The 23,441-nt window shown below is 45.6% G+C and overlaps 1 protein-coding gene and 1 pseudogene across 4 annotated transcripts; both read right to left on the bottom strand.

Moving 5' to 3' along the window:
• Nucleotides 1-1,836: 1,836 nt before the first annotated feature.
• Nucleotides 1,837-17,629, bottom strand: MTRES1 (mitochondrial transcription rescue factor 1). 4 transcript variants are annotated; one of them, XM_072831899.1, is made up of 4 exons: nt 17,475-17,629; nt 8,789-9,267; nt 6,648-6,720; nt 1,837-2,362 (listed from the first exon to the last, which is right to left on the bottom strand). In XM_072831899.1, the coding sequence occupies exons 2-4, from the start codon at nt 9,253-9,255 to the stop codon at nt 2,183-2,185; spliced, it is 720 nt and encodes a 239-aa protein (XP_072688000.1). In that variant the 5' UTR covers nt 9,256-9,267; nt 17,475-17,629; the 3' UTR covers nt 1,837-2,182. The 4 variants fall into 4 exon arrangements, with proteins under 4 accessions (XP_072688000.1, XP_072688001.1, XP_072687999.1 ...); XM_072831900.1 differs by lacking the exon at nt 17,475-17,629 and adding an exon at nt 16,660-16,822; XM_072831898.1 differs by lacking the exon at nt 17,475-17,629 and adding an exon at nt 13,916-14,083.
• A 4,456-nt stretch (nt 17,630-22,085) lies between these two features.
• Nucleotides 22,086-23,229, bottom strand: LOC140637405 (peptidyl-prolyl cis-trans isomerase NIMA-interacting 4 pseudogene; annotated as a pseudogene).
• Nucleotides 23,230-23,441: the final 212 nt, after the last annotated feature.

The raw sequence follows: 23,441 nt of genomic DNA on the forward strand, positions 1-23,441 counted from the left end.
TGTCATTCAGGTCAAGTAATGAGTGATTTGCGAGAGTTCCATGAATCTTCAGGAATTGCTTTTGTTTCAATTTCATAAATATGTACCAAGTTCCTCGCACTGTAGACAACTGAGACGTGTTTTTGCACGGGCTGTCACCAAACCAACATTCTCCATTAGATGTGTTTTTCCTTAGTTCGATTTCTTAGAGAGGCCTTGGAGTGAGCCACCAAACACTGCAAGCAGCTGGCGGAGGTACAGATTACCCAGAGACTTTCGAGAAGCCTTTCAAGTGGCTTTTTCTGCTCCGTAGCTAGCAAGGCTCCTCTTACCTCACACAACGCATTTTGATTTTGTCCTTCCTCTGAACGCTCGACAAGGTAGGGCCATTAGGACCCTTGTCCCCATTTGACCAACGAGGAAGCTGAAGCTCCGAGAGATTGAGGTCAAACCGTCACCAAGGTAACCCAACTTCCTAATGGCAACACGGAGCCTGAAAACCAGGAGCCCTGACCCCTCAGGAGGTCCTGCTGCCCCTCACCACACAGGACTTTGCGGCTTTCTGGAAGTTTCCAAAGAGAAGTCAAGAGAAAAGAGGGAGAGAGGGAGGGAGGGAGGGAGGGAAAGAGAGCGGGAGACGTGGAGAGGCAAAGGAAATGAGAAAAAGGAAGGACGTGAATCTCCTGAATTATAATTCATAACTGACTCACGTTAAAAAGAAACATATTGTTTTTACTGGTGAAGCCCAATTAACAAGCGGTAAAACAGAAAAATTCCCTCTGTTGCTCTGCGCTGTATGTAGTATTTCTTCCTGAGAGCTTACTTAAGCTTTCAAATAAAAATCGATTTTCTGGAGTCTTCTGAAATCCAAGGTGTTAAAGACTTCCAGACTCACGAGCCCAGACATCCCGGTGCTTTGGGCCACACAAGTCTCCCTTCACTGTCAGTTAACCTGAATTCACAAGAATTCCCGGAAGGCAAATAAAAGGACCCAGATACTGCCGGTCTTTCTTCCATGACACCATCTATCTAACAGGTCTCTATTTGAGCTGACCCTTCTTGTGCTAGGAGACTGTTCCTACAAACCAATTTATTTCTGCAGAAGCCCTTTTCTTAGATGATGTGTCCTTTCTTTTAAAAAAAAAAGATTTTATTTATTCATGAGAGACAGAGGAGAGAGAGAGAGAGAGAGAGAGAGAGGCAGAGACACAGAGGGAGAAGCAGGCTCCATGCAGGGAGCCTGACGTGGGACTCGATCCCGGGTCTCTAGGATCACGCCCTGGGCTGAAGGCAGATGCTAAACTGCTGATCCACCCAGGGAGCCCTTAATACTGTATTTTTTTAGGCTATGTCCCCCTCGCCTTTTTTTTTTTTTTTTTAATAACAAACACTTTCTTGAGAATTAGAATTGGTCTTTGTTCTCTTCATTGATAAAATCTGTTTCCCCTGCAACCTACTACTAAAATCTTTCACCTGAAAATTAAACTCTTAGCTTATTACCCTAAACTGGGGCAAGGGGGAGGGGTCATCACATTCTTTTCCATAAAGGGTCAGATAGTAAATATTTCAGGTTTTGTGGGCTATGGAAGGCCTGTGTCATATATTCCTTCCTTCTTTTAACAATGCTTTCAGCAATTAATTTTAAATGGGCCCTAACTAACCCACTTGGAATGAGTTGGAACAACTTTACTTATCCATACTTCTGAAGACAAACTGAAGGGAACTAAAGCTCACGTGCTGGTAATTCAGAAGGGCTGGTGGAGAAAGGAGTCTTCCAGTGGGTGACCCTGACTTTGCTTGGTTTTGCCTTAAGAAGCCCAAACCCAGGGAAGCTGATCAACAGGGATAAAACTGAAATGAAAGCACAAACAACAAGGCCAGTTTATTTTACACAGACTCCCGAGGTAGTTAATGTGGGAAACAGCAGGCTAGTCATTAAAACCCTCTCTGGGGTTAGTTCATTCAGCACACATCTCATTCACGCTCACGAGGCCAAAACGAGGTCAAAATGAGCACAAATCAAGCCCTGGAGAAGAATCCAGGCCATGGGCAGTGTCTCCAAGCTATGGATCCCAATTTCCCTAAAACAGCTCAGCAGATTCCAGTGAAGGTAAGAGAACTTTATTTTGATAAAAATGTCCTCTTGAAGCCGGCCCTTTCTCCCATCACTAGAAAGCAGCCTTATCTGTGAAAAGCAATCCATTTATTTAGACATACTCTTTTTAGGCAACTTTAACTTTTTCCACCGGCGTAGGACCACTCTGTACTTTTCACTTTCCGTTTTCTCCTCCAACACTTTTTTCAGGAGAACTCTCATGACTGTCTCTGTTTCAGCTTCTTTATCCTCTCCAATTAGAAGATCCAATGTATCTCCCACTTTCACCTGAAAATCAAAAGAAAAGTCAGCCTTTATTGCATCTTGGGAAACGCAGGCCAATGCAAATAGACTTAAGTCTATTTTTTTTTTTTAAAGATTTTATTTATTTATTCATGAGAGAGAGAGAGAGAGAGGCAGAAACATAGGCAGAGGGAGAAGCAGGCTCCATGCAGGGAGCCTGACGTGGGGCTCGATCCCGGGTCTCCGAGTTCAGGCCCTGGGCTGAAGGTGATGCTAAATCGGAGCCACCCAGGCTGCCCTAAGTTTATTTTTTCAGTAATCTCTACACCCAACGTGGGGCTCAAACTCATGACCCTGAGATCAAGAGTCGCATGCTTCACTGACTGAGCACGCCAGGTGGCCTGCAAACACTTTTACTTTTTTTTTTTTTAAACACTGTTACTTTGATTTTTTTTTTTTATCAGGGGACCATCATTACCCAGAGGAGCAAGTGAGAAAAGGCAGTGACTCCTCTGAAGGCGTCCCTTCTCCCTAGTGCCTCCAGGTGAAAGGGCCTCACTCAGGATGCCTCCAACACCCTTGCCCAGTAGCATCTGTGTCCTTCCATCAGACCTAGACAGCTGGCTGCTATATGGGCAGCTCCTGTGAGGTGTGGCTCAAATACCGCCACGGGGTGATTGAAGGAAACACACGGAGGCATTTGTTTTGGTAACAATGACAAGAGACAAACAGGGCACGATCTAGAGTATGTGCATAGTAATGATTACCAGCACTGAGACAACCATTTCCAGGATGACTTTTCATTGATTTCATCCCAGATGAGCTACATAATTGGGGATGGGGCAGTCTGTTGAAAATTAGTCCCTGTGGAATAACGCTTGGCTGTATCTCTTAGAGAAATGGTAAAGAAACTCCTCTTCCAGCACTGATTAACCCCAGTGATGCCACATCATTAAGTAGACAGGACTTAATTCACAAAGGTGGAATGTCACAGAAAAGAGGATCAAGTTGGATGCTGACTTACTTAGTGGGTTCAAAGGGCTAGTCAAACCCATTCTTGCCCAGATAGGAGCCTTGGGCTGAGCAGTGTGGGACATGTCCTAGGGTGGTCATACCAGTACTGGCAGGGACAGCCCATGGTGGAGACCTGGTCCTGACAGCTCAGGATTCTAGGGGATCTGCCCAGTGACTCAGGAAGGAGCTAAATGGATGGAGGTGCCATACGCAGCTTCTACTAGAACACAAGCCAGGAATGACTGGGGCCATCTCAGACCACTCAACACTGCTTCCAAGGAGGCGGGCAGCAACCCCTAAGTGGGCACACAGGGCCATTTAAAAAGCCTACTGGAGGGTTTCTGTTTAAGAAGTATGGTGCCATTTTTACCTTATTTTCTAATTAATACTCTCTGAGGCAATCCCAAACTCATGCTGTTAAAAAACATCCCGACCTCACCAGGGCAAGCTCGTTCTCATACTCGTTCTGTCACCCATTCAAGGGCTCAATACTCAGTCGTCCACAACATGGGAATACACACGTTTGCCACAATGCCATACTGGTCAACCCAGGCAGCTTAGAGCAGCTAGACATGAAACTCACGTAGATAAACCGTTAACTTAAAAAACAAAACAAAACAAAACAAAACAAAACAAATAAACCGTTAACTTTCTCCCTCTGGGCTGAGAAGCAAAAAGGCTCACTCCACTAGGAGGCATGCAGACTGCTTCTCCCCCAGGGTCTGAGGCATGGGCTGACCCAGGCATCATCTAGGGGCACTGTCCTCCTGTAGTTCTTAAGAGTTCAACAACAACAAAAATGACCATTTGGCCCAACGTGTGTGGACATTTACAATCGATGTCCAGATATACAGAAATACAAGGCTTGAGAACTCTGCTTTATATTTTTCAGCATGACTTTATTTATTTTTAAGATTTTATTTATTTATTCATGAGACACAGAGAGAGAGAGAGAGAGAGAGAGAGAGAGAGAGAGAGAGAGAGGCAGAGACACAGGCAGAGGGAGAAGCAGGCTCCATGCACCGGGAGCCTGACGCGGGACTCGATGCCGGGTCTCCAGGATCACGCCCTGGGCTAAAGGCGGCGCTAAACCGCTGAGCCACCAGGGCTGCCCATCAGCATGACTTTATTTCATTAAAATTCACTTTTTAATAAGTAACAAATGCTTGTGATACAAAATATAAAAGGTATAAAAGGATACACAGAAAAGGGAACCCTTCTTGGATATCCCTTCACAGATGTACTGTGTGAGTAATATCTGTCCCTTAAAAAAGCAGGCTAGCGTGTAGCTGAGCAGCAGATCCCTTTGGTAGCTTACTTCTAAGGCAGAGAACAGGAAAGGAATGTTTCTCCTCTAGCCAGTCAATCCCAGGGAGAGAAGAGTGTAGGAAGCTTCAGTCCCCACACTCGGGCTCTACATACCCTTTGTCTAAATCAGCAGAGACCCAGCACCTGGTTCACAGCTTACAGAGAAGCTCTGCTCTGCTACAGGAGGGGGGTTAGAGCCGGGGCATCAGAAAACTGCCTGATCCTGTAGCGCCAGCAGCGAGGCACAGCCCCGTGCAGCAGGCCACGGAAGGGGAGGCGTCCTTTATTCCCTGCAAGGGCCTGTCCTTTCTGCTGTGGGAGACGGCACAGCAGACACAAAGCAAAACTGGCTGGGATTACGGGCTGTTCCAAATATCTACATTTCAAATCTCCCCTTAGCTGCAGTTACTATGGCTACAGGCCTCCTAGTAACAAGGCAGTCGAGTGTTAACACTGGCCCCTTCCTCTGCTGACCCTCAGGAGAAATCTGGAAGGCAGCCGAGACAACGGAACACCCAAGGCAGAATGAAGCAGCAGCAATTAGACTGTAGTTAACAATATCTCAAAGCACAGGGCGAAAAATAGACTCGTGGTGTTTGTAAATGAGGCCCCGGCACAGAAGTTGGTGCATGGAGAGCAGGGCTCCTCTTGGGAACACCTCGCCTGAGGAGAGGGGGCAGGGCTGCAACCCGGAAAAAGCACTTCTGGGCCGAGAAGAGCCTGATCTCCAGAGGCAGGTGTGGAAATCAGTGCCTGATTTCCTGCAGCTCCCGGGAGCAATGACTGGCACGCCGAACCTGCTAGCTCAGGTGCCATCCCAGATCGTGGACCTTGGACTCCACCGTGAGCCAGGAACTGGCGGGTTCCCCACCCCCTCCTGTCCGTTTAGCCCGAAAAACCTGTATGATCCCAGAGATCGAGGGCTCTGAAAAGCCTCGGTGCTCCCCGGGATCTGTGGCCACCAGCTCACATTCCCCCCACCCCGTCCCAGGGCAAAAGGATGTAGTTCAAGCCCTCCAGCCCCAGGGTTGTTGTGAAATATGAAACAAGCTTAAAAGCAATCTCCACAAGTGTGTCGAACTTCCCTGGAACATTTCTTTCCTAGATGCTAAGAGACTGTGTCTGCTAATGCCTCCTGTGTCTGTGTCTTCCAAACTTTCTAAGAGTCTCTGTCATATGCTTTTTTATTGTGCTTTAACTTTTACTATCGTTATTATTTTTCCAATTATAAAAGTGATCTACACTTGTAAAAAATTCAGAAAACACAAAGAATGAAGAAAATAGAACCCATAAAATGCCCCAAAGATAAATACTAGATGCATGTATATATGCAACTTATTTGACAAAACATGTAATTTTAAGTGTATATATGCATATACACATACATATGATACATATATACATATACCATATATATATGATTTATTGTAACAACACTGGATACTGGAAATACATTTTCTTGTATCTGATTTCTTTCGCTTAACAACAGTCTTACTATGGGCCTGTCAGAAAATGGGGAATCTTTTTTGATAACTGCTCGGCACACAGAGCAGGGCACATAGCAAATGCGGGGGCGGGGGGGTGCGGCGGGGACTGCTGAACCGAATAGAATCACACATCTGCTCAGGTAACAGCAGTCCAGAAACTTCTACATGGACCAACTGTTTCTTTTCAGTCTCATTATTAGCATTTCATGGGGCTAATGACTTGGAAGTTAGATGGATTTTTACCAGTTGTGATAGTGGCCTATCTTATAATTTTAAAGAAAAAGGGAAAGCTTTATCTTCGAGTCATTAAAGCTGCAAAAGAGCAAGTGGTTTGTGTGACTGAAGTTGGCTGGTGATTCTCACCGGCTTGACCAGGCCCATGGGGAGTTGCCAAGGGGGTAACACAGATACACACAAGGAGCCACTGATGTCCCCACGTAAGCAGCCTGAGGGGAAACTCGGGTGGCACTGAGTACTGGCACAGCAATGGACAAAAATATCTGGCTGTCATAATGGCTCACCGTTCTGCTTTTCTTCCATAATTTTTCCCCATTCAGCCTGAGTTCACCTTTGTAGAATGCATCTTCCACTTTGCTTAAAAAAAAAAAAAAAAAAAAAAAGTCAAATGCTTTGAAATAGAAATATATTCAGAACAATTACACAAGCTTGAGAAAAACACCTGCCATTAATGCTTATTCTGACAGTGACCAGCCTGTCCACAAAATCTCCATGCTCGGTGCGCTTCTGAAGAGATGCTGAACCGCTGCAAAGATGTGCTGGTATCATCAGGCAGGTAAGCTTTGTCAGGGCCTGGGGTACTCCACCTGACTCCTGCGGCACCCCAGGCAAAGCGAGGGCTCCCGTGATTCATGACCACCAAAGGGCTCTGGGCTCTGAGAGGAAAACCAGGCACCACTAGTACGGTGAGGCCATTAAAAAAATCCTCTGCTAGTCTGAGGTTGGGGAAATTCCAATCCAGCAGCTGCTGATCTTAATGTAATCGCTAGGGCAACTAGACCAGGAGAGGATGCTGACAAAAATCAGTACGCATTTCTCTTGCTGTTCTGACTCCAGGTGATTAACATCTGGGGTTCTGCTTAATAATAACAGCAGCAGCAGCTACTTCTCTGGGGAAGAGAGAGCCCCCCCCCACCTTTACAAGTTTGCCAGATTTTAGAGAACATTCGGTAAATCTCAACAAGGATGCTTATAGGCTCAGTCACCTTTATGAGTCCTTAAGCTTCATGGAGTTAAAAAATTAAACTATGCCATTAAATTAGGTCATAAAGGTATAAATTACACATGGAAATCTTTCTGAATATATTATCTATACCATGATTCTTACCTTGCATGCAGTATGCACACAACGACTGCTAAAGGAATGAATGAACAATGAGGGTCACTATTCTTATATAATTAGCCTAGCAGAGAACAAGAATACTCAAGAAATCTTGAAAGTTCCACTTGTCTTCATGCACTATGTATGAACACACATAGCATTTTCTTCATAATAGCTAACATGTATCGAGTACCTACTATGTATAAGGTCCTGTTGAAATGCTTTATTATTTTTGAAATTTAAATCCAATTTAATTAACATAGTGTATTATTAGTTTCAGAGATAGAGGTTGGTGATTCACCAGTTGCACATAACACCCAGTGCTCATCACGTGTCCTCCTTAATGCCCAGCCGCCCCCCATCTCCCCTCCAGGGACCCGCAGTTTGTTTCCTACGACTAAGAATCTCTTATGGTTTATCTCCCTGATTTTTGTCTTCTTTTCCCCCTCCTTTCCCTTATGATCTTGTTTTGTTTCTTAAATTCCACATGAGTGAAATCATAGATTTGTCTTTCTCTGACTTATTTCACTTAGCATTATATCCTCTAGTTCCACCTACTAAATGCTTTAATTTTTTTTTTTTTTTTTAATTTATGATAGTCACACAGAGAGAGAGAAAGAGGCAGAGACATAGGCAGAGGGAGAAGCAGGCTCCATGCACCGGGAGCCTGATGTGGGATTCGATCCCAGGTCTCCAGGATCACGCCCTGGGCCAAAGGCAGGTGCCAAACCGCTGCGCCACCCAGGGATCCCTACTAAATGCTTTATATATATATTTTTTTTCTACTAAATGCTTTAGACAGAGGAACACCAACTTCTAAAGTAAGTGCTATTTTACATTTTACAGATGAGGAAACTGAAGTTTAGGAAATTCAAGGAACTTGCCCACGCTCACTCGGGGCACAAGGGGTCTAGCTGTAGAGCCTGCATTCTTTACCACCAATTCACACTGCTTCTGTTGCTTCTAAAAGGTACCTTCTTACACAGTGGCATTTGTGAAACCCAGGCGTGGTTTTCTGTCGCTATCTACCTCTAACATGGTCATTACTTTCCTCAAGAAGCTGGTATTAAATTGGTGGTTCATCTTAGAGTCGACTGTGTCTTAGAATCAGGGAAATATGGCACATGGGATGTGCAGGCAATCACCTGACTTCCTGCGGAGTGTTTTCATCTGTAGAAGGAAATAACTGAAAACAGGTGACCTGGAAGGTCCTCTCATATCTGTGGCTGCTCCTCACCATAATATGGGCTGAGTGATCGGAAATACTGCATTAAAATGACAAAAAGACTAAGGATTCTGTAATAAAATGCACATCATACTTACTTTCTTCCAACATCTAGGCCTGTCTTTAGGATAACATCATACCGGAAAGACTGCACTACTTTTTCCAGGTCTTTATAGTCTTTGACCACACTGGGGTCATCCTCGAGCTCCTCTTCCCGCTCACTCATCTCACGATCACTCTCTTCATCAGAGTCCTCTTCCTCTTCGGCCTTTTGCTGAGTCTTCTTAGTGGACTTTTTAGAGCTTATATTACTTTTAAGTCTTATGGAAAATGGAAAAATATATTCTGGAGATATTAAAAGCCCTCGGAGTCTCAGTGAGAAAACGTTATGGAAAAATGTTTTACAATTTGATGTGTTTAACTGGGTACTAGAAAAATATAAGTATCGATTCCAGGAAGCACAGAGTTTATATGGAGGTGTCCCTTGTAGCGCTCCCCAGAGTCCAATCCAGGCATCTGGCTTTCTCAAAACACTGGCAGGCAATCTGACACTAGTCATAGCCATGGTGCATATAACCTGAAACAGACAATAATTCAGTTTTATTTCACAAGCGAAGTGTCTTGGAATTCTGACAACATAAACCATACATACCATGAACACTTTGTCAGTACTATACTTATTCTCCCCTACAAAAGACCATATTGGTCTGCATGGACGCAGGGCTGTGAACTACATGCCATGGTGAGTCTGCCGGCTGTGCTCACCTCATAGGGTGGCCCTAAAGGTGGAACTAGATACTAATATGTATGAAAACATTGGTTGTCCTCTTCTCCAGCTCCCAAATTAGCTTGGATACGGATTGTTACTGAAAAATATTAACAATAGTTCTTTTTTTTTTTTTTTAAGACTTTAATTTATTTATTCATGAGAGACACAGAGAGACAGAGAGAAGCAGAGACACAGGCAGAGGGAGAAGCAGGCTCCATGCAGGAAGCCCGACATGGGACTCGATCCCGGGACACCAGGATCAGGCCCTGAGCCAAAGTCAGACGCTTAACTGCTGAGCCACCCAGGCGTCCCTAACAATAGTTCTAAAAAAAAAAAAAAAGATCTCACGGAGAGAAAGACTTGTTTGTTGACATACTTTACCTCCTCACAATATTGACTTTGACAAGGAAGGACACCAAGTCACAACTTCGCAAAACCCAGCGAGAATCTTTTAATTTCAACCCCAAAGCCCAGCAAATCAGAGCTAGCAATGAGCAGATTGGACAGATCTGGATTTTACCTCCTTTTCCATCTTCCTCCTACTGTTTAACAGAGGCATTAGCTAGCAGAGAAGGACGGGGCCAGGAGACCCACAAACTAGGTAATTGTTTCCTGAGGCACTGAGGTGCTGATGTGCCAGAGAGTAGTCAATTCCTATGTTACCTCAAAGGCGGCAGAAACCATCTTATGATTGGTAGCAAACCTTCCCAAGTACATCAAGATGGCTGTAGAGGCCACGATTTAGTAATTTGAGAACGGCTGCCATATGGTCAATATCTTCATACCTTGAGTCTGTGAATGACTTTCCATGGTGCCAAGGCTATACTTTTAGACAGATTTCTTTGATGATGGCTTCAATGATTTTTCCTTCCTACTTTCCATTCATTACAAAGCTGACAATAGCAATTACCCGTAAGCCCACTCAAAAGCACATACTTCCAAGTTATATTTGTTAACATTTGGGGCCTTATTTTTGTTGGCATGAACAAGACAGACAAGCTCAACTCTGTATCTCACTGCTCTTGGGACTCCAATCTGCGTTTAACTGAGAAATAAAGCAGGCACAACTTAAGGGTTGTTTTTTTTTAACACAACTATAACTTGAAATAATTTTTAAATGCCATGAAATCCAGAGTACTCTAACATACTGACTGGAAACTATCTGACGCACCTTAAAGAGAATAATTTTTATACATACTCTATCTAATAGAGAATAAATAATAACTGTGCATAGAAAAAAACCCTTAAATTTTATAGAAGCAGGGATAAAGGAAGAAAACAGAATATTTCAGTAGTTCCTAGACTTTGTATTTCATGGATCACGACAATCAAAAATGAAGGGGTGCCTAGCTGGCTTAGTTGGTGGAGCATGTGACTCTTGACCTTGGGGTTGTGGGTTCAAGCCCCACACTGGGTGTAGAGATAACTTAAATAAAATCTTAAGAACCACAGCCCCCCTCCCCCCCCCCGCCAAAAAGAAAAAAAATTGCCTAATGGTGGATGTTTTGCCAGGTTAATTTTTTTTAAAGTAGTAATTGCTGAGGTGCCTGGGTGGCTCAGGTGGTTAAGTGTCTGCCTTCAACTCAGGTCATGATCCCAGGATCCTGGGATCCAGCCTCATTGGGCTTCCTGCTCAGTAGGGAGTCTGCTGCTCCCTCTGCTTCTCTCTCCACTGCGTGTGTGCGCGCTCTCTCAACTAAGTAAACAGAATCTTTTTTTCTTTCTTTTTTGTTTTTAAAGATTTTTTTTATTTCTGAGAGACCAAGAGAGAGGCAGAGACACAGGCAGAGGGAGAAGCAGGCTCCATGCAGGGAGCCTGATGTGGGACTCAATCCCGGGACTCCGCGATCAGGCCCTGGGCTGAAGGCGGCGCTAAACTGCTAAGCCACCCAGGGATCCCTAGTAAATAAAATCTTAAAAAAAAAAATAAATAAATAAAGTAGCAGTTGCTACTCTTCTCATCATAATTAAGAGAAAGAAGATTTCAATGATTATTTGTGAAACATATTTTCATGATAGAAAATTTGAAAAAGATATAAAGAAAATTCAAGCCACCTAAATCCATTCTACAACAATCGCTGTTAACATTTTAACATATGTTCTTCACAGCGTAAAATTTTAAGAAAAGTAATTCTCTCATAAGCAGAGCCTTTCATACCTTCCCACCCTCCCAAAATACATAGGAAGGTTAACCATAAGTGGTCAGAGCTCTCTACTATCAGCCTCAGAAATTCTGTGTTGGTCCTAAGTTCTAGACTCATTAGAATTTATCCAGCTGATGTCCAAGTTATGGGCCAAGACAGCCCTGGCTGAAATCACCACTTACTGTTGGGCCTAGACCAGACTGGTTAATAAGATGCTCTTGTAACACGGAAGGTAAAGGCTGGCATTAAGGATGATAATTTGCCTATCTTTAGGTGTTTTTAAAACTGCGGGTCATAAGCCATTAAAATTTTTACTTAAGAACTAAAACTAAAGGCACCAGAGCGTTTCAGTTGGTTAAGCAACTGCCTTCAGCTCAGGTCATGATCCTGGGGTCCTGGAATCAAGTCCCTGTGTTGGGCTCCCTCCTTAGTGGGGAGTCTGCTTCCCCCTCTCCCTCTGCTTATGCTCTCTCACATTTTCCCTGTCAAACAAATACATCTTTAAAAAAAAAAAAAACTAAACTAAAACTGCAAAGTATAGAAAATATTACAGTACATCAGGGGCATGTGGGTAGCTCAGTCGTTAAGCATCTGCTTTTGCCTCAGGTCGTGGTCCGGGGTCCTGGGATCAAGTGCAGCATTGGGCTCCCTGCAGGGAGCCTCCTTCTCCCTCTGCCTATGTCTCTGCCTCCCTCTCTGTATCTTTCTTGAATAAATAAAATCTTAAAAAAAAATACACATACACATATATTAAGTATATACACATATACCCTGGGTCACCATGGAAAATGTGTATGTAGATAGCAATAAAAAAAAGTTTGAAAACACTGGTCTAAGGACTTCAGCAAATTGTGTTTTGCTATCAGGTATAATGCCAAAGGCCATATGTATGCCTGGGAGCCGAGAACCTGGCTGCACATTCCCCCCCAACTAACAACACTCCCAGAGCCTTAAGTATCTACAGAGATGAAAGGGGCAGCCTCTCCAGGGAGGACTTTGTACAGGGCCCTCACTTTACAGAGGGCCACAAATGAGACTTGGAGCAATTTAACAATCTGCTAAGTCATACGAACAGCCAGGATTCAATGACAAGTCGTCTTAACGCTCATTGTTTACTATGGGTCAGGTCCTGCCTGTTAATTCACTTATTCCTTCCAACCAGCTCTTCTCAGTTACAGGGTCACACAAATACTAAGTGGATTCAACCCCAGGCTCCCTGGCTAAGGCAGGGCTCTTCAGCACCGTGCTGAACTGTCTGCCAGTCTTCTGTTCCTTCTGCTGCACCATGAAATTTAGGTCTCTTTTTCTCTTGAACAAAAACCAACTTTCACCAACTGCAATACCAGAGAGAACGGGCAGTTTCAGCAGCAGAGGAGTGGAAGGAACCGCTGCCCTGACGTAGAAGTCCTAAGAGGAGACACCTTAGGAGGGGGAAGTCCTGTCCCATCCTAGGGCAGTCTCTGGAACCCCTCACTTCCCTCCCCAAGTCCTGCCTTTATACCACACTGTTACCTTTTGTGAGGAATGCCCCGATATCATCATATTGCTCTTTGTATGTATCACAAACACATCACATTTACCTACGCGAGGAAACTTTTACTGGCACAAAATAACTATTTAAAATCATACTCACATGGAAAGAATTAACATAACCAAAATGTCAAGCCCTGCATTATTTCCGTTTATTAGCTACTCCCTCTTTGTGATCTGCTTCACTCTCTATCAGGCAAACGTTGGTACAGGCTGAAGTTTAGATAAAATTTATGAACATAAAATTGAGAAAACACGTTAACCTAATTTTTGCTGGAGATGATGACTATCTGTAGCAGTGGACACCCGGGGCCACGGGGCAGTCTGAGAACCAAGGTTCTACCACAGAGGGGGGAGTGTTGGAGGAGAGGGCTCACCAGGCCTCAACCCCCTCCTGGACTAGAATAGCAGTGCTGGCAAATACTGGGGTTCCTTATAGTCCATTTGAAGAAAGGATTCTATTACTGGAAAAAAAAATGTATCTGTTCTTTTAGCACAGCTTCTCTGTCTTCTGGGCTTCACACAGGACCCACTAACCCCTCCCAGCCCTCCACTGCCCTTTTCCAAAGTTCTGTTGCACCAATGTTATGTGTCTTTTGCACTATTCTCATCTCCCAAACTCTAAGGGTAGTGACTGGGCAGGAACTGGGCCTCCTTCCTCATTCCCATCCCCCAACCAGCTTGGCACATATAAAAGCCAGTGAATACTTGCAGATTTGTTTTCCAGAAATGAAGTGGGCATCCTAACCATCACTGCATCCGACCCTCCTTCACTCATTCACCTGCATATACCAAGCAGCCAGGTAGCCGAGGCCTGCGTATAAAACATACAGTTCTTGCCCTCAAGGAACTGCTATTTGAAGGCAATGGGGGCAAGTAAACTGGCTGTCAGGGGCCGAAGTGAAAGCTGACGTCCAAAGGAGGCTGGATTTAGCACAGGCTAAAAGCCCGGAGCAGGGATGCCTGAGAAGAGTTCTAATGGCAAAGGTGGCCTCAAACAGAACCTTGGGGAAGCAGCAAGTTATAACTGTGATTTTCAGTTTCTTTTTTTTTTTTTTTTTTTTTTTTTTTTAAATATTTTATTTATTTATTCATAGAGACAGAGAGAGAGAGAGAGAGGCAGACACAGGCAGAGGGAGAAGCAGGCTCCATGAAGAGAGCCTGACGTGGGACTCGATCCAGGGTCTCCAGGATCACACCCTGAGCTGCAGGCGGCGCTAAACCGCTGTGCCACCGGGGCTGCCCTGATTTTCAGTTTCTAACGGACCGTTCTCATTAGCATGCTGTGATTTCTCTCACTGAATAACCAACCAATCTTCTCTTAATCCCACTAAATACCAGCTACAATTTTCCTTGTTCCTCTTTACAACAAAACTCCTCAGAAAGTGTTCTCTATTCTCCTTGATGTCTCTCATTTTCTAAATCCAAAAGGTCACTTGTTAGTCCTCATCTTGTTGGACTTCTCAGCAGCATCTGAAATAACGGGTCACTCCCCTCCTCTTCACTTGGCTTCCAGGACATCTTGCCCTCGGTTTTCCTCCCACTTTACCTGCTGTTCCGTCTCTTCTCCCAGATATCTTAATGTTGGAGGGCCCCTGGGCTCAATTTCTGGCCTGCTTCTTTCTCAAGTCTACGTTCACTTTATCAATCGGCTTTGACAAATGCGTATCAAGACGCTAATCACTTCTGTGGCTTTAAATACTGCCCATCTGCCAACTAATCCCCAAGCTATAGCCCCATTCCAGACCTTTCTCCCAAATCCCAGACATGTTTATCTGTGCAGAAAAGAGTTAACATAGCAGGCTTTCCTTAAAAAGGCCTGCTTGCAAAGGTGGGCCTTTGGCTGGCATCTGGAAACTTGGATTTCAGGATGCGCATTCTCAGAACGGACAGGAGTTGCTCACTGCACCTAAACTGTTTGTACAATTTCTTAGGCCGAGTACCTGCTTGGCAGACAGTGCCTATGTGACTAAAGCCAATCAACACCCCAGGCAGAGTCTAATAGCTTCCCTGATAGATATTTCAGGGCAGGAACTGGGCCTCCTTCCCATCCCTATCCCCATCCCCAACCAGCTCGGCACATACAAAAGCCAGGGAGTACAACTTGTTGCTGGGGACTGAAGCACGTCCTAGGAGAGTCCACTGGGAGAGGACTCTTGGGAGACCACGACGTTTCCTGCACTTTGTCCTGTGCATCTTTTCCCTTTGCTGACTGTGCTTTGTATCTTTTTGCTGTGATAAATCACAGCCATGAGCTAGAGCCAAGTCCTGTTGAATCTTCCTAATGAATCCATGAGCTTAGGGGTGGTCCTGGGGACTCCTGACACAATTTGCAAATGCCTGATACCTCCATGTGGATGTGTAACAGGTACCTCAAGCTTTATTGGTCCCCTGACATGTCCCCAACCCTAAATCTGTTCCCGCTATACAGCCTTCCTCATCTCAGTGAATGAGAACTCCACCTTCGTAGGTGCTAAGAACAAAAGTTTCCAGTCTTTGACTCTCCTTCATAGCCACATCCACCGTCAGGCTGCATCTTCAAAACCTGTCCCATATCCCATCACCTCTCACCACTTCCACTGCTACCACAGACTTAAGTCACCGTGATAGATGATGACAGTAATACTACAAAGGCTCCATTAGAGTCTACTTCCCACAGAGCAGTTGATTCTTTCAAAAAGTTATTGACACTGACCGGATCACTCCTACAAAAGCACTGAGAAAAGGTTACCGGCTCTATGTGATCTGGTTTCCCCATTCCCTCTCTGACCTTATCTCTTGCCACTCTCCACCTCTGCTCCCTCTGGTCCAGTCACACTGGCTTTCCTTTTTTTTTTGTTTTAAAGATTTTATTTATTTATTCATGATAGACATAAGAGAGAGAGAAAGAGGGGCAGAGACACAGGCAGAGGGAGAAGCAGGCTCCATCCTGGAAGCCTGATGCCAGACTCAATCCTGGGACTCCAGGATCATGCCCTGGGCCAAAGGCAGGTGCCAAACCGCTGAGCAACCCAGGGATCCCCTACACTGGCTTTCCTGATGCTCCTCACATACAACAGGAACATTGGTGGGTAAGGTCTGTGTCCCAGCTGCACCTAGAAGACGCTTACCCCAGGTAACTGCATAGGGAACTCATTTTCTTCAACTCAACTCAAAGGTCACCTCAACCCTGTCTGCTCATTCCAATTTTATTTTTTTTAAAATTTATTTATTCACGAGAGACCCAGAGAGAGAGGCAGAGACACAGAGGGAGAGTCAGGCTCCATGCGGGGAGCCTGACATGGGACTTGATCCTGGGACCCCCGAGGGTCACGGCCTGAGTGGAAGGGAGACGCTCAACCACTGAGCCAACATCCCATTTTATTTAATGAGCATCTTGCCCTCCCAATCTCCCCTTACTCTGCTCTACTTTTTTTCGGCCGTAGCACTCTCACCTATCAGTTTACTGTTTTTTGTTTTTTTTTTTTTTCTTTTTGGACGGTCTCCCCTAATAGAATATAAACTCCAAAAGGGCAGGACTCTTCACCTGTATGTTTTCCTCTGCTGAATCCCAACTGCCCAGAACAGTGCCTGGCACACGGTGAGTGCTTAACTAGCCGCCGTGGAATGAAAGTAAAGACCAAGAGAAATGGGGACGCCTGGGAGGCTCGGCGGTTGAGCCTCTGCCTTCAGCTCAGGTCGTAACCCCGGAACCCAGGTCGTGACCCAGGGATCGAGTTGAGCATCTGCTTTCGGCTCAGGTCGTGACCCTGGGGTCGAGTTGAGCACCTGCCTCCGGCTTAGGTCGTGACCCCGGGATCGAGTCCCACGTCGGGCTCCCTGCATGGAGCCTGCTTCTCCCTCTGCCTATGTCTCTGCCTCTCTCTCTCTGTCTCTCATGAATAAATAAGTAACATCTTAAAAAAAAAAAAAAAAAGATCGAGAGAAATGGAGCATCAGAATGAATCCAGAAAAGATCCCCCCGAGCTGGAGCCGGCCTGCAGGGCAGGAGGCTGGCTCTCCGAGGCCCTGCCGTCAAGGTCTGGACTTGGCCCCGAGAGCACGTGCATCACGGGAAGGGCCCGACAGCGGCGAGCGCCGGGCGGCGGCGATGAAGACGCTGCAAGCCCGGAGGTCTGCGGCGAGATCCTCGGGAGGCCAGAGGCGTAAGCACAGCGACGTCCCGAGGGCAGGAAGGCGGCCCTTGACCCGCGGGGCTCCCGCCGGGCGCCGCTGCCGGCCGCGAGCCTGTGCCCTGCGCTGGAGGCCCGGGCGGCTGCTGCGGGGCCGACGGCGGCGGGGCCGGCCCCTCGCGGAGGCCTCCCGCGTGGCCCCCCCGCGTCCCCCCCGCGGGCCGCGCACCTTCCCGGGTCTTCAAGGTCAAAGGCAGCTGGGCACCTGCGTCCTCGAGCGCCGGGCCGCGTTCGGGGCCAGCCGTGGCGGCCGGGCGGACCCCCAGCAGCCGGGTCCGCCGGGCGTCCCGAGGCCGGCCGCGCTCGGGGCAGGACGCGGGCCGCTCCCGCGGAGCCCGGGCAGCAGCGCGCGCAGGGCGGAGGCGCTCGGCGCGCCCCGGCTTCACGCGTGCGCGCCGCGAACCACCGACCGCCGCCGCCCGCTCTCGAGTCCCTCCCGGGGCCGCGCGGGCCGACGCCCCGCCCCCGCCCGCCGAGGCCCCGCCCCAGGCCCCGCCCCTTCCGTCAGCGCCGCCGCGGGGAGAGCGGGCCGCGCGGGGCGCTCGGGCGCGGTGCCGGCGGCGCAGCGACCCCTGCTGGAGGCCGCGCCCCGGAGGACCGCGCGGTGTTGCGGGGGGCGGGGGGGCCGGCCCGGGGCCGAGCCGAGCCCCGAGGCCCGCGCCGCGCCTTTCCACGTGGCCGAAGGGAGCTCACCTTAAGGCGGCGTGCTTGGGTTTTCCGGGGTCACGAAGCCTTCGGAGCATCTTTGCGAGTCACGACGTTGTCTCCAGAAAAGCGTCCGCACCCGCCAGAGTTTACTGGTAAGAAGTAAGGTAAGTTCACAGCATCGTTTCCAGAATGGAGCCAGTGAAAGGTAACCGGGTCGCAGGGGTCCTGCACCGGGGACTCGAGGGCCAAGACGGTCCGAAAAGACGGCCTCGCGGGGACCTGGTGGGAACAGCCCTCTTGCCACGTTGGGAAGATGGACCAGAGGGGCACCTGGAGGCCCAGCGGTTGAGCACCTGCCTTGGGCCCAGGTCGTGACCCCGGGTCCTGGGATCGAGTCCTGCGTCGGGCTCCCCGCTTCTCCCTCTGCCTGGGTCTCTGCCTCTCTCTCTCTCTCTGTGTCTCATGAATAAATAAATAGAATATTTTAAAAAATAAAAATAAAAAGAAATAAAAGAACTACAAAGGCAGAAATTCCAAGGGACAACCTGTAATACCAATGGGGATACACGCTCTGTTAAATTAAAAATAGGGATATGTTCCTCTTTGTTATCAGAGCATCCTCCTTCCTCCTTCCCTCCCCCCCCCCACCTTCCCACCACTAGTGTGTAGTTTCCCACACTTTATTTTCCAAGTCTTCCTCGCTGCTCCACAGAGTGGCTCTTCGGTTGCATTTTGAACAATAAGAAATTGAGCAGTTAGAAATCGTTTCAGATGTTGACTTGATACAGCTTTGTACGACTGTCAACTTAGTTTATACTGTTGACATATTGGGTGATAGGCAGTTGTATTTACTAGTTTAAGTCATTTGTAGGAGGTTACGGATACGTAGTTAAACCTGCCACTAATAGGGGTTTATCAGTATTACAGACTGACAAAATTTACTGTATGATGATGCAAGATTACAGGAGGAGATAAAAGGATACAGTGATAATAGGCTACATAGACGCAACGTGGTCACTGGCCTTTAAAAAAAAGAAACCCAAAAAAGAAAAAGAAAAAAAGGAAAAAAGAAAACTTTCAATCAATCAATCGATCGATCAGTAACATTTCATTAGATGAATTGAGTTCTTTTTTTTTTTTTTTTTGGTCTAAGATTTATTTATTTATTTGACAGAGAGAGCTGGTACACAAGCAGGGGGAGCCCCAGGGAGAGGGAGAAGCAGGTTCCTCCCTGAGCAAGGAGCCCCCTGCGGGCTGGATCCTAGGAATCTGGGATGTGACCTGAGCTGAAGGCAGAAGCTTCCCGGACTGAGCCACCCAGGTGGCCCAAACCAAATTAGTTTTTAATTTAAAATGCTAATTAATACTAAAAACTTCTGTGAGATTAACAAGTAGTATGCAGGGGGTGGGGTTGGGGTTACACATGTCTGTGATTTGTAATTTTTTTCACAGAAACCCCTTTCTTGGGTGCCTGGATGATTTAGTTGGTAGGGCCTATGACTCTTGATCTCTGGGTCATGAGTTCAAGCCCCATGCTGGGTGTGGAGCCTACTTTTAAAGAAAGAAAAGAAACATCCCATTCTTTTCTGTCCTGGGCAGGAGCTCCTGCTGCAGTGCATTTTGGGGGATAGCAGTTTTTGCAAATTTAGACCACCTAGTGGACCTAATTTCCATTTCAGTCAACAGGGCTACACTATTTCAGATCACAAGATGATAAATTTTTTTTAAAGATTTTATTTATTTATTCATGAGAGAGAGAGAGAGAAAGAGAGGCAGAGACCCAGGCAAAGGGAGAAGCAGGCTCCATGCAGGGAGCCCAATGTGGGACTCGATCCCAGGACCCCAGGATCAGGCCCTGGGTGGAAGGTGGCGCTAAACCGCTGAGCCACCCGGGCTGCCCACAAGAGGAGAATTTTAATTTAGCTCAAATATTTAATATTACATAAAGAGTTGAATAAATCAGATGGTGCCTTTATTTGGGGCCTGTGGATAAATTTAAAGTTATTTTTTGGGGGCACCTGAGTGGTTCAGTGGTTGAACCTCTGTGTTTGGCTCAGGTCCTCATCCTGGGGTCCTAGGATCAAGTCCCACATCAGGCTCCTTGCAGGAAGCCTGCTTCTCCCTCAATGTCTCTGCCTCTCTTTCTCTCATGAATGAATAATAAAATTTTAAAAAATAGAAAATAAAGTTATTTTTTTAATGCTGGAGGAGCAGCTTTACTGTCAATACTCTGAACCTTGTAACAGGCTGGCTTTTATTTTCTTATATTTTCTCTTACAGTTTATTTACTGCTTATCTATTTCTTTAAGAGGATAAAAACTAACCCAGAGAAGAAAGTTCCTTTCTACTGCCTCACCTTGCTCATCCCAAGCCTCAAGGTTAGCTAATCACCGACAATATCTTAAGAACAATCCATTACAAAGCCCCATCCCTCCACTCTGCACCCCATCTCCTCTCACCTTCTCAAGGAGCTCATTCTTTTGGCTCTGTCTGCCCCTTCCTGAATCATCAATCTTTCTCACTTTTTCAGATCATTCCAGCCCACATACAAGCAATATAAACAAGTAACGTGTTCTAGTTATCTCACAAAGTGAGATATATATTATTTAATTTAAAAAATTGAATAGATATACTTTTTTTTCCACTTTATTTTTGAGATTCATTCCGTGTTTATATATACATTTGGGGAACGCCTGGGTGGCTCAGTGGGGTTGAGCATCTGCCTTGGCTCAGGGCCTGATTCCAGGTGGGGGGTAGGGGATGGAGTCTCACATGAGGTTCCCCACAGGGAGCCTGCTTCTCCCTCTGCCTATGTCTCTGCCTCTCTCTGTGCGTCTCTCATGAATAAATAAATAAAATCTTTAAAAAAGGAACACCTAGGTGGCTCAGCGGTTAAAGCGTCTCCCTTTGGCTCAGGTCGTGATCCTGGGGTCCCGGGGATCGAGTCCCACATCAGGCTCCCTGCATGGAGCCTGCTTCTCCCTCTGCCTGTGTCTCTGCCTCTCTCTCTCTCTCTCTCTATGTCTCTCATGAATAAATAAAATCTTAAAAAAAAAGTCGTTAAAAAAATATATATATACATTTGGGCTTCTGTATGCAATTCCTATATAAATTATTCCCAGCTTATTTGTTTCCTTCCTAAAGAACAATCAGGTCTGTCAAACATTGAAGTGAGGGGTACTTAGGAAGTATCACTGTGTGAAAGTGTCTCTAGGGCATTTACTTAGAGTAGGAATCTCTGGGACCTAGCATAAGCGTGTTTTTCTTCAATCTTACTAAAAATGGCCTAATTTACATTTATATTACTAGTTTACATTTGCACAAGCTCAGGAAAACCATATTTTTCCCCATTCTCAATAGTTTATGTCATCAGATTTATAAATATTGTCAGTCATATGGATGATTAAAAATGGCATGTTTTAATTTGTAAACTTTCCCTGATTGGTAGCGAATTAAATATCTTTTTATGTAGTTGTTGGTCATGCAGATTTTCCCTTCTTTAATTTGCCAGGTTATACCCTTGCCCGCTTTTCCGTGTAGTTGCCTTTTCCATTCACCTGCCTTCCCGGTGGATGTACACACGAGTACCAGCAGAACTCACTGCATGCTTCATTCACATGCAGCCCAGGGTGTGATCCTGGAGACCCGGGATCGAGTCCCACGTTGGGCTCCCGGCATGGAGCCTGCTTCTCCCTCTGCCTGTTTCTCTGCCTCTCTCTCTGTGTCTCTTATGAATAAATAAACAAAAAAATCTTTAAAAAAAAGAAAAAGAAAAAGAAAAGCTTAAAAAAAAAAAGATCACATGCACGTTTCCCCAAACAATATATTGATTAGTTTTGTTCTTGAAATGTACAAAATGATGTATTGTAGGTCACACATGATACACTATCTGTTGATGACTTGTGCTTTCACTCAATATTAGAGTTCTAAGATTGATTCACTTGTCTGTTGTCTGTTGTTATATAGTTCATCCATCTCTCTTTTTTTAGTTCATCCATTTTTTTTCTGCTTATAATATTCCATAGTGTAAGTATACCATAATTTATTATTTTTGTTTTTGTTTTTTTCAGAAACAAAGATTTTTTCCCCATGTTTTTGCCAATATATGTTTTTTTCAGTCTTTTGTAGAATTTTATTTCCTCTCTTCAGTCCTAAGAATATGATATCCAAATTTTAACTGGAGGGTGTGTAAACATAGGCTTATCCAGCCCACTTATAGACAAGGCAAATGCTGCTTCTTGAAAAGGTCCCACCGTGGAATGTCTGGTCATCCAACCCATGTCACCCCTTTGCCTGGCTTTATTTTCACAATACTGTGTGGCCACTTCATTGAGTTCTTTTTTTTATTTTTAAAGATTTTATTTATTCATGAGAGACACAGAGAGGCAGAGACATAGGTAGAGGGAGAAGGAGGCTCCCTGCAAGGGCGCCTGATGCAGAACTCAATCCAAGGACCCCAGGATCATGCCCTGAGCCAAAGGGCTTATGATTTTTTTTTAAATCAGTTATGTATTTATTTGCATAGATTCAAAGGAAAGAACTAAAAATCCAACATAATATTCCATGAGGTCTACAATTTAATTATTAATCCTTTTTTTTTTTTTTTAAAGAAAGGTTTTCCTCCACTGACTTTAGGATGGGACTATTTCACATGAACACTGAAGCTGAACCACTGAGCCACCCAGGTGCCCCATTCATTGAATCTCTTTACAGACTTTTAGCTTTTCCATGGCTCCCATGATTTCCCCTTGTTTTTCACATGGAATGTGTCTGGCCTTTCCTGCATTGCCACCACCTTTGGAACCCTGAGCCTTTTTGTCAGAACTGCCACTGCTGCTTCCCCTTCCCCTGAATCACTTTTTCCATTGGGTGGCACCTTCAAAACGTGCAGCTGAACTGCCAGTATTTTTTTTTTTTTTTAATCAGAGTACAGTTGAGGGGATCCCTGGGTGGCTCAGCGGTTTAGCGCCTGCCTTCAGCCCAGGGCGTGATCCTGGAGTCCTGGGATCAAGTCCCACGTCGGGCTCCCTGCATGAAGCCTGCTTCTCCCTCTGCCCCTCTCTCTCTCTGTCTCTCATGAATGAATAAATAAAATCTTAAAAAAAAAAGTTAAAAAAGTACAGTTGACACACATGCTATGCTAATTTCAGGTGTCTAATATAGTGGTTCAACTTCTGTATATGTTATGCTGTGCTCACCACAAGTGTAACTGCCATCTGTCACCACACAACACTGTTACAATTCCATGACTATATTCCCTGTGCTGTACCTTTCATCCCTGTGACTTACGTATTCTATAACTGGAACCCTATGTCTCCCACTTCCCATCATCCCTTCACCATCATTTATTTTTTATTCTTCTGCTGATGGACTATGGCTACTTTCTATTTTTTGTTTATTTTTTCTATGATATTGGAAAATGTATCCATGAACCATCTTTCAAATATATTTAATCCAAAATTTTCAGAGTGTCAATTTGGGAGTAAAA

Source organism: Canis lupus, chromosome 7 (assembly GCF_048164855.1).
Source record: "Canis lupus baileyi chromosome 7, mCanLup2.hap1, whole genome shotgun sequence".
NCBI lineage: Eukaryota > Metazoa > Chordata > Mammalia > Carnivora > Canidae > Canis > Canis lupus.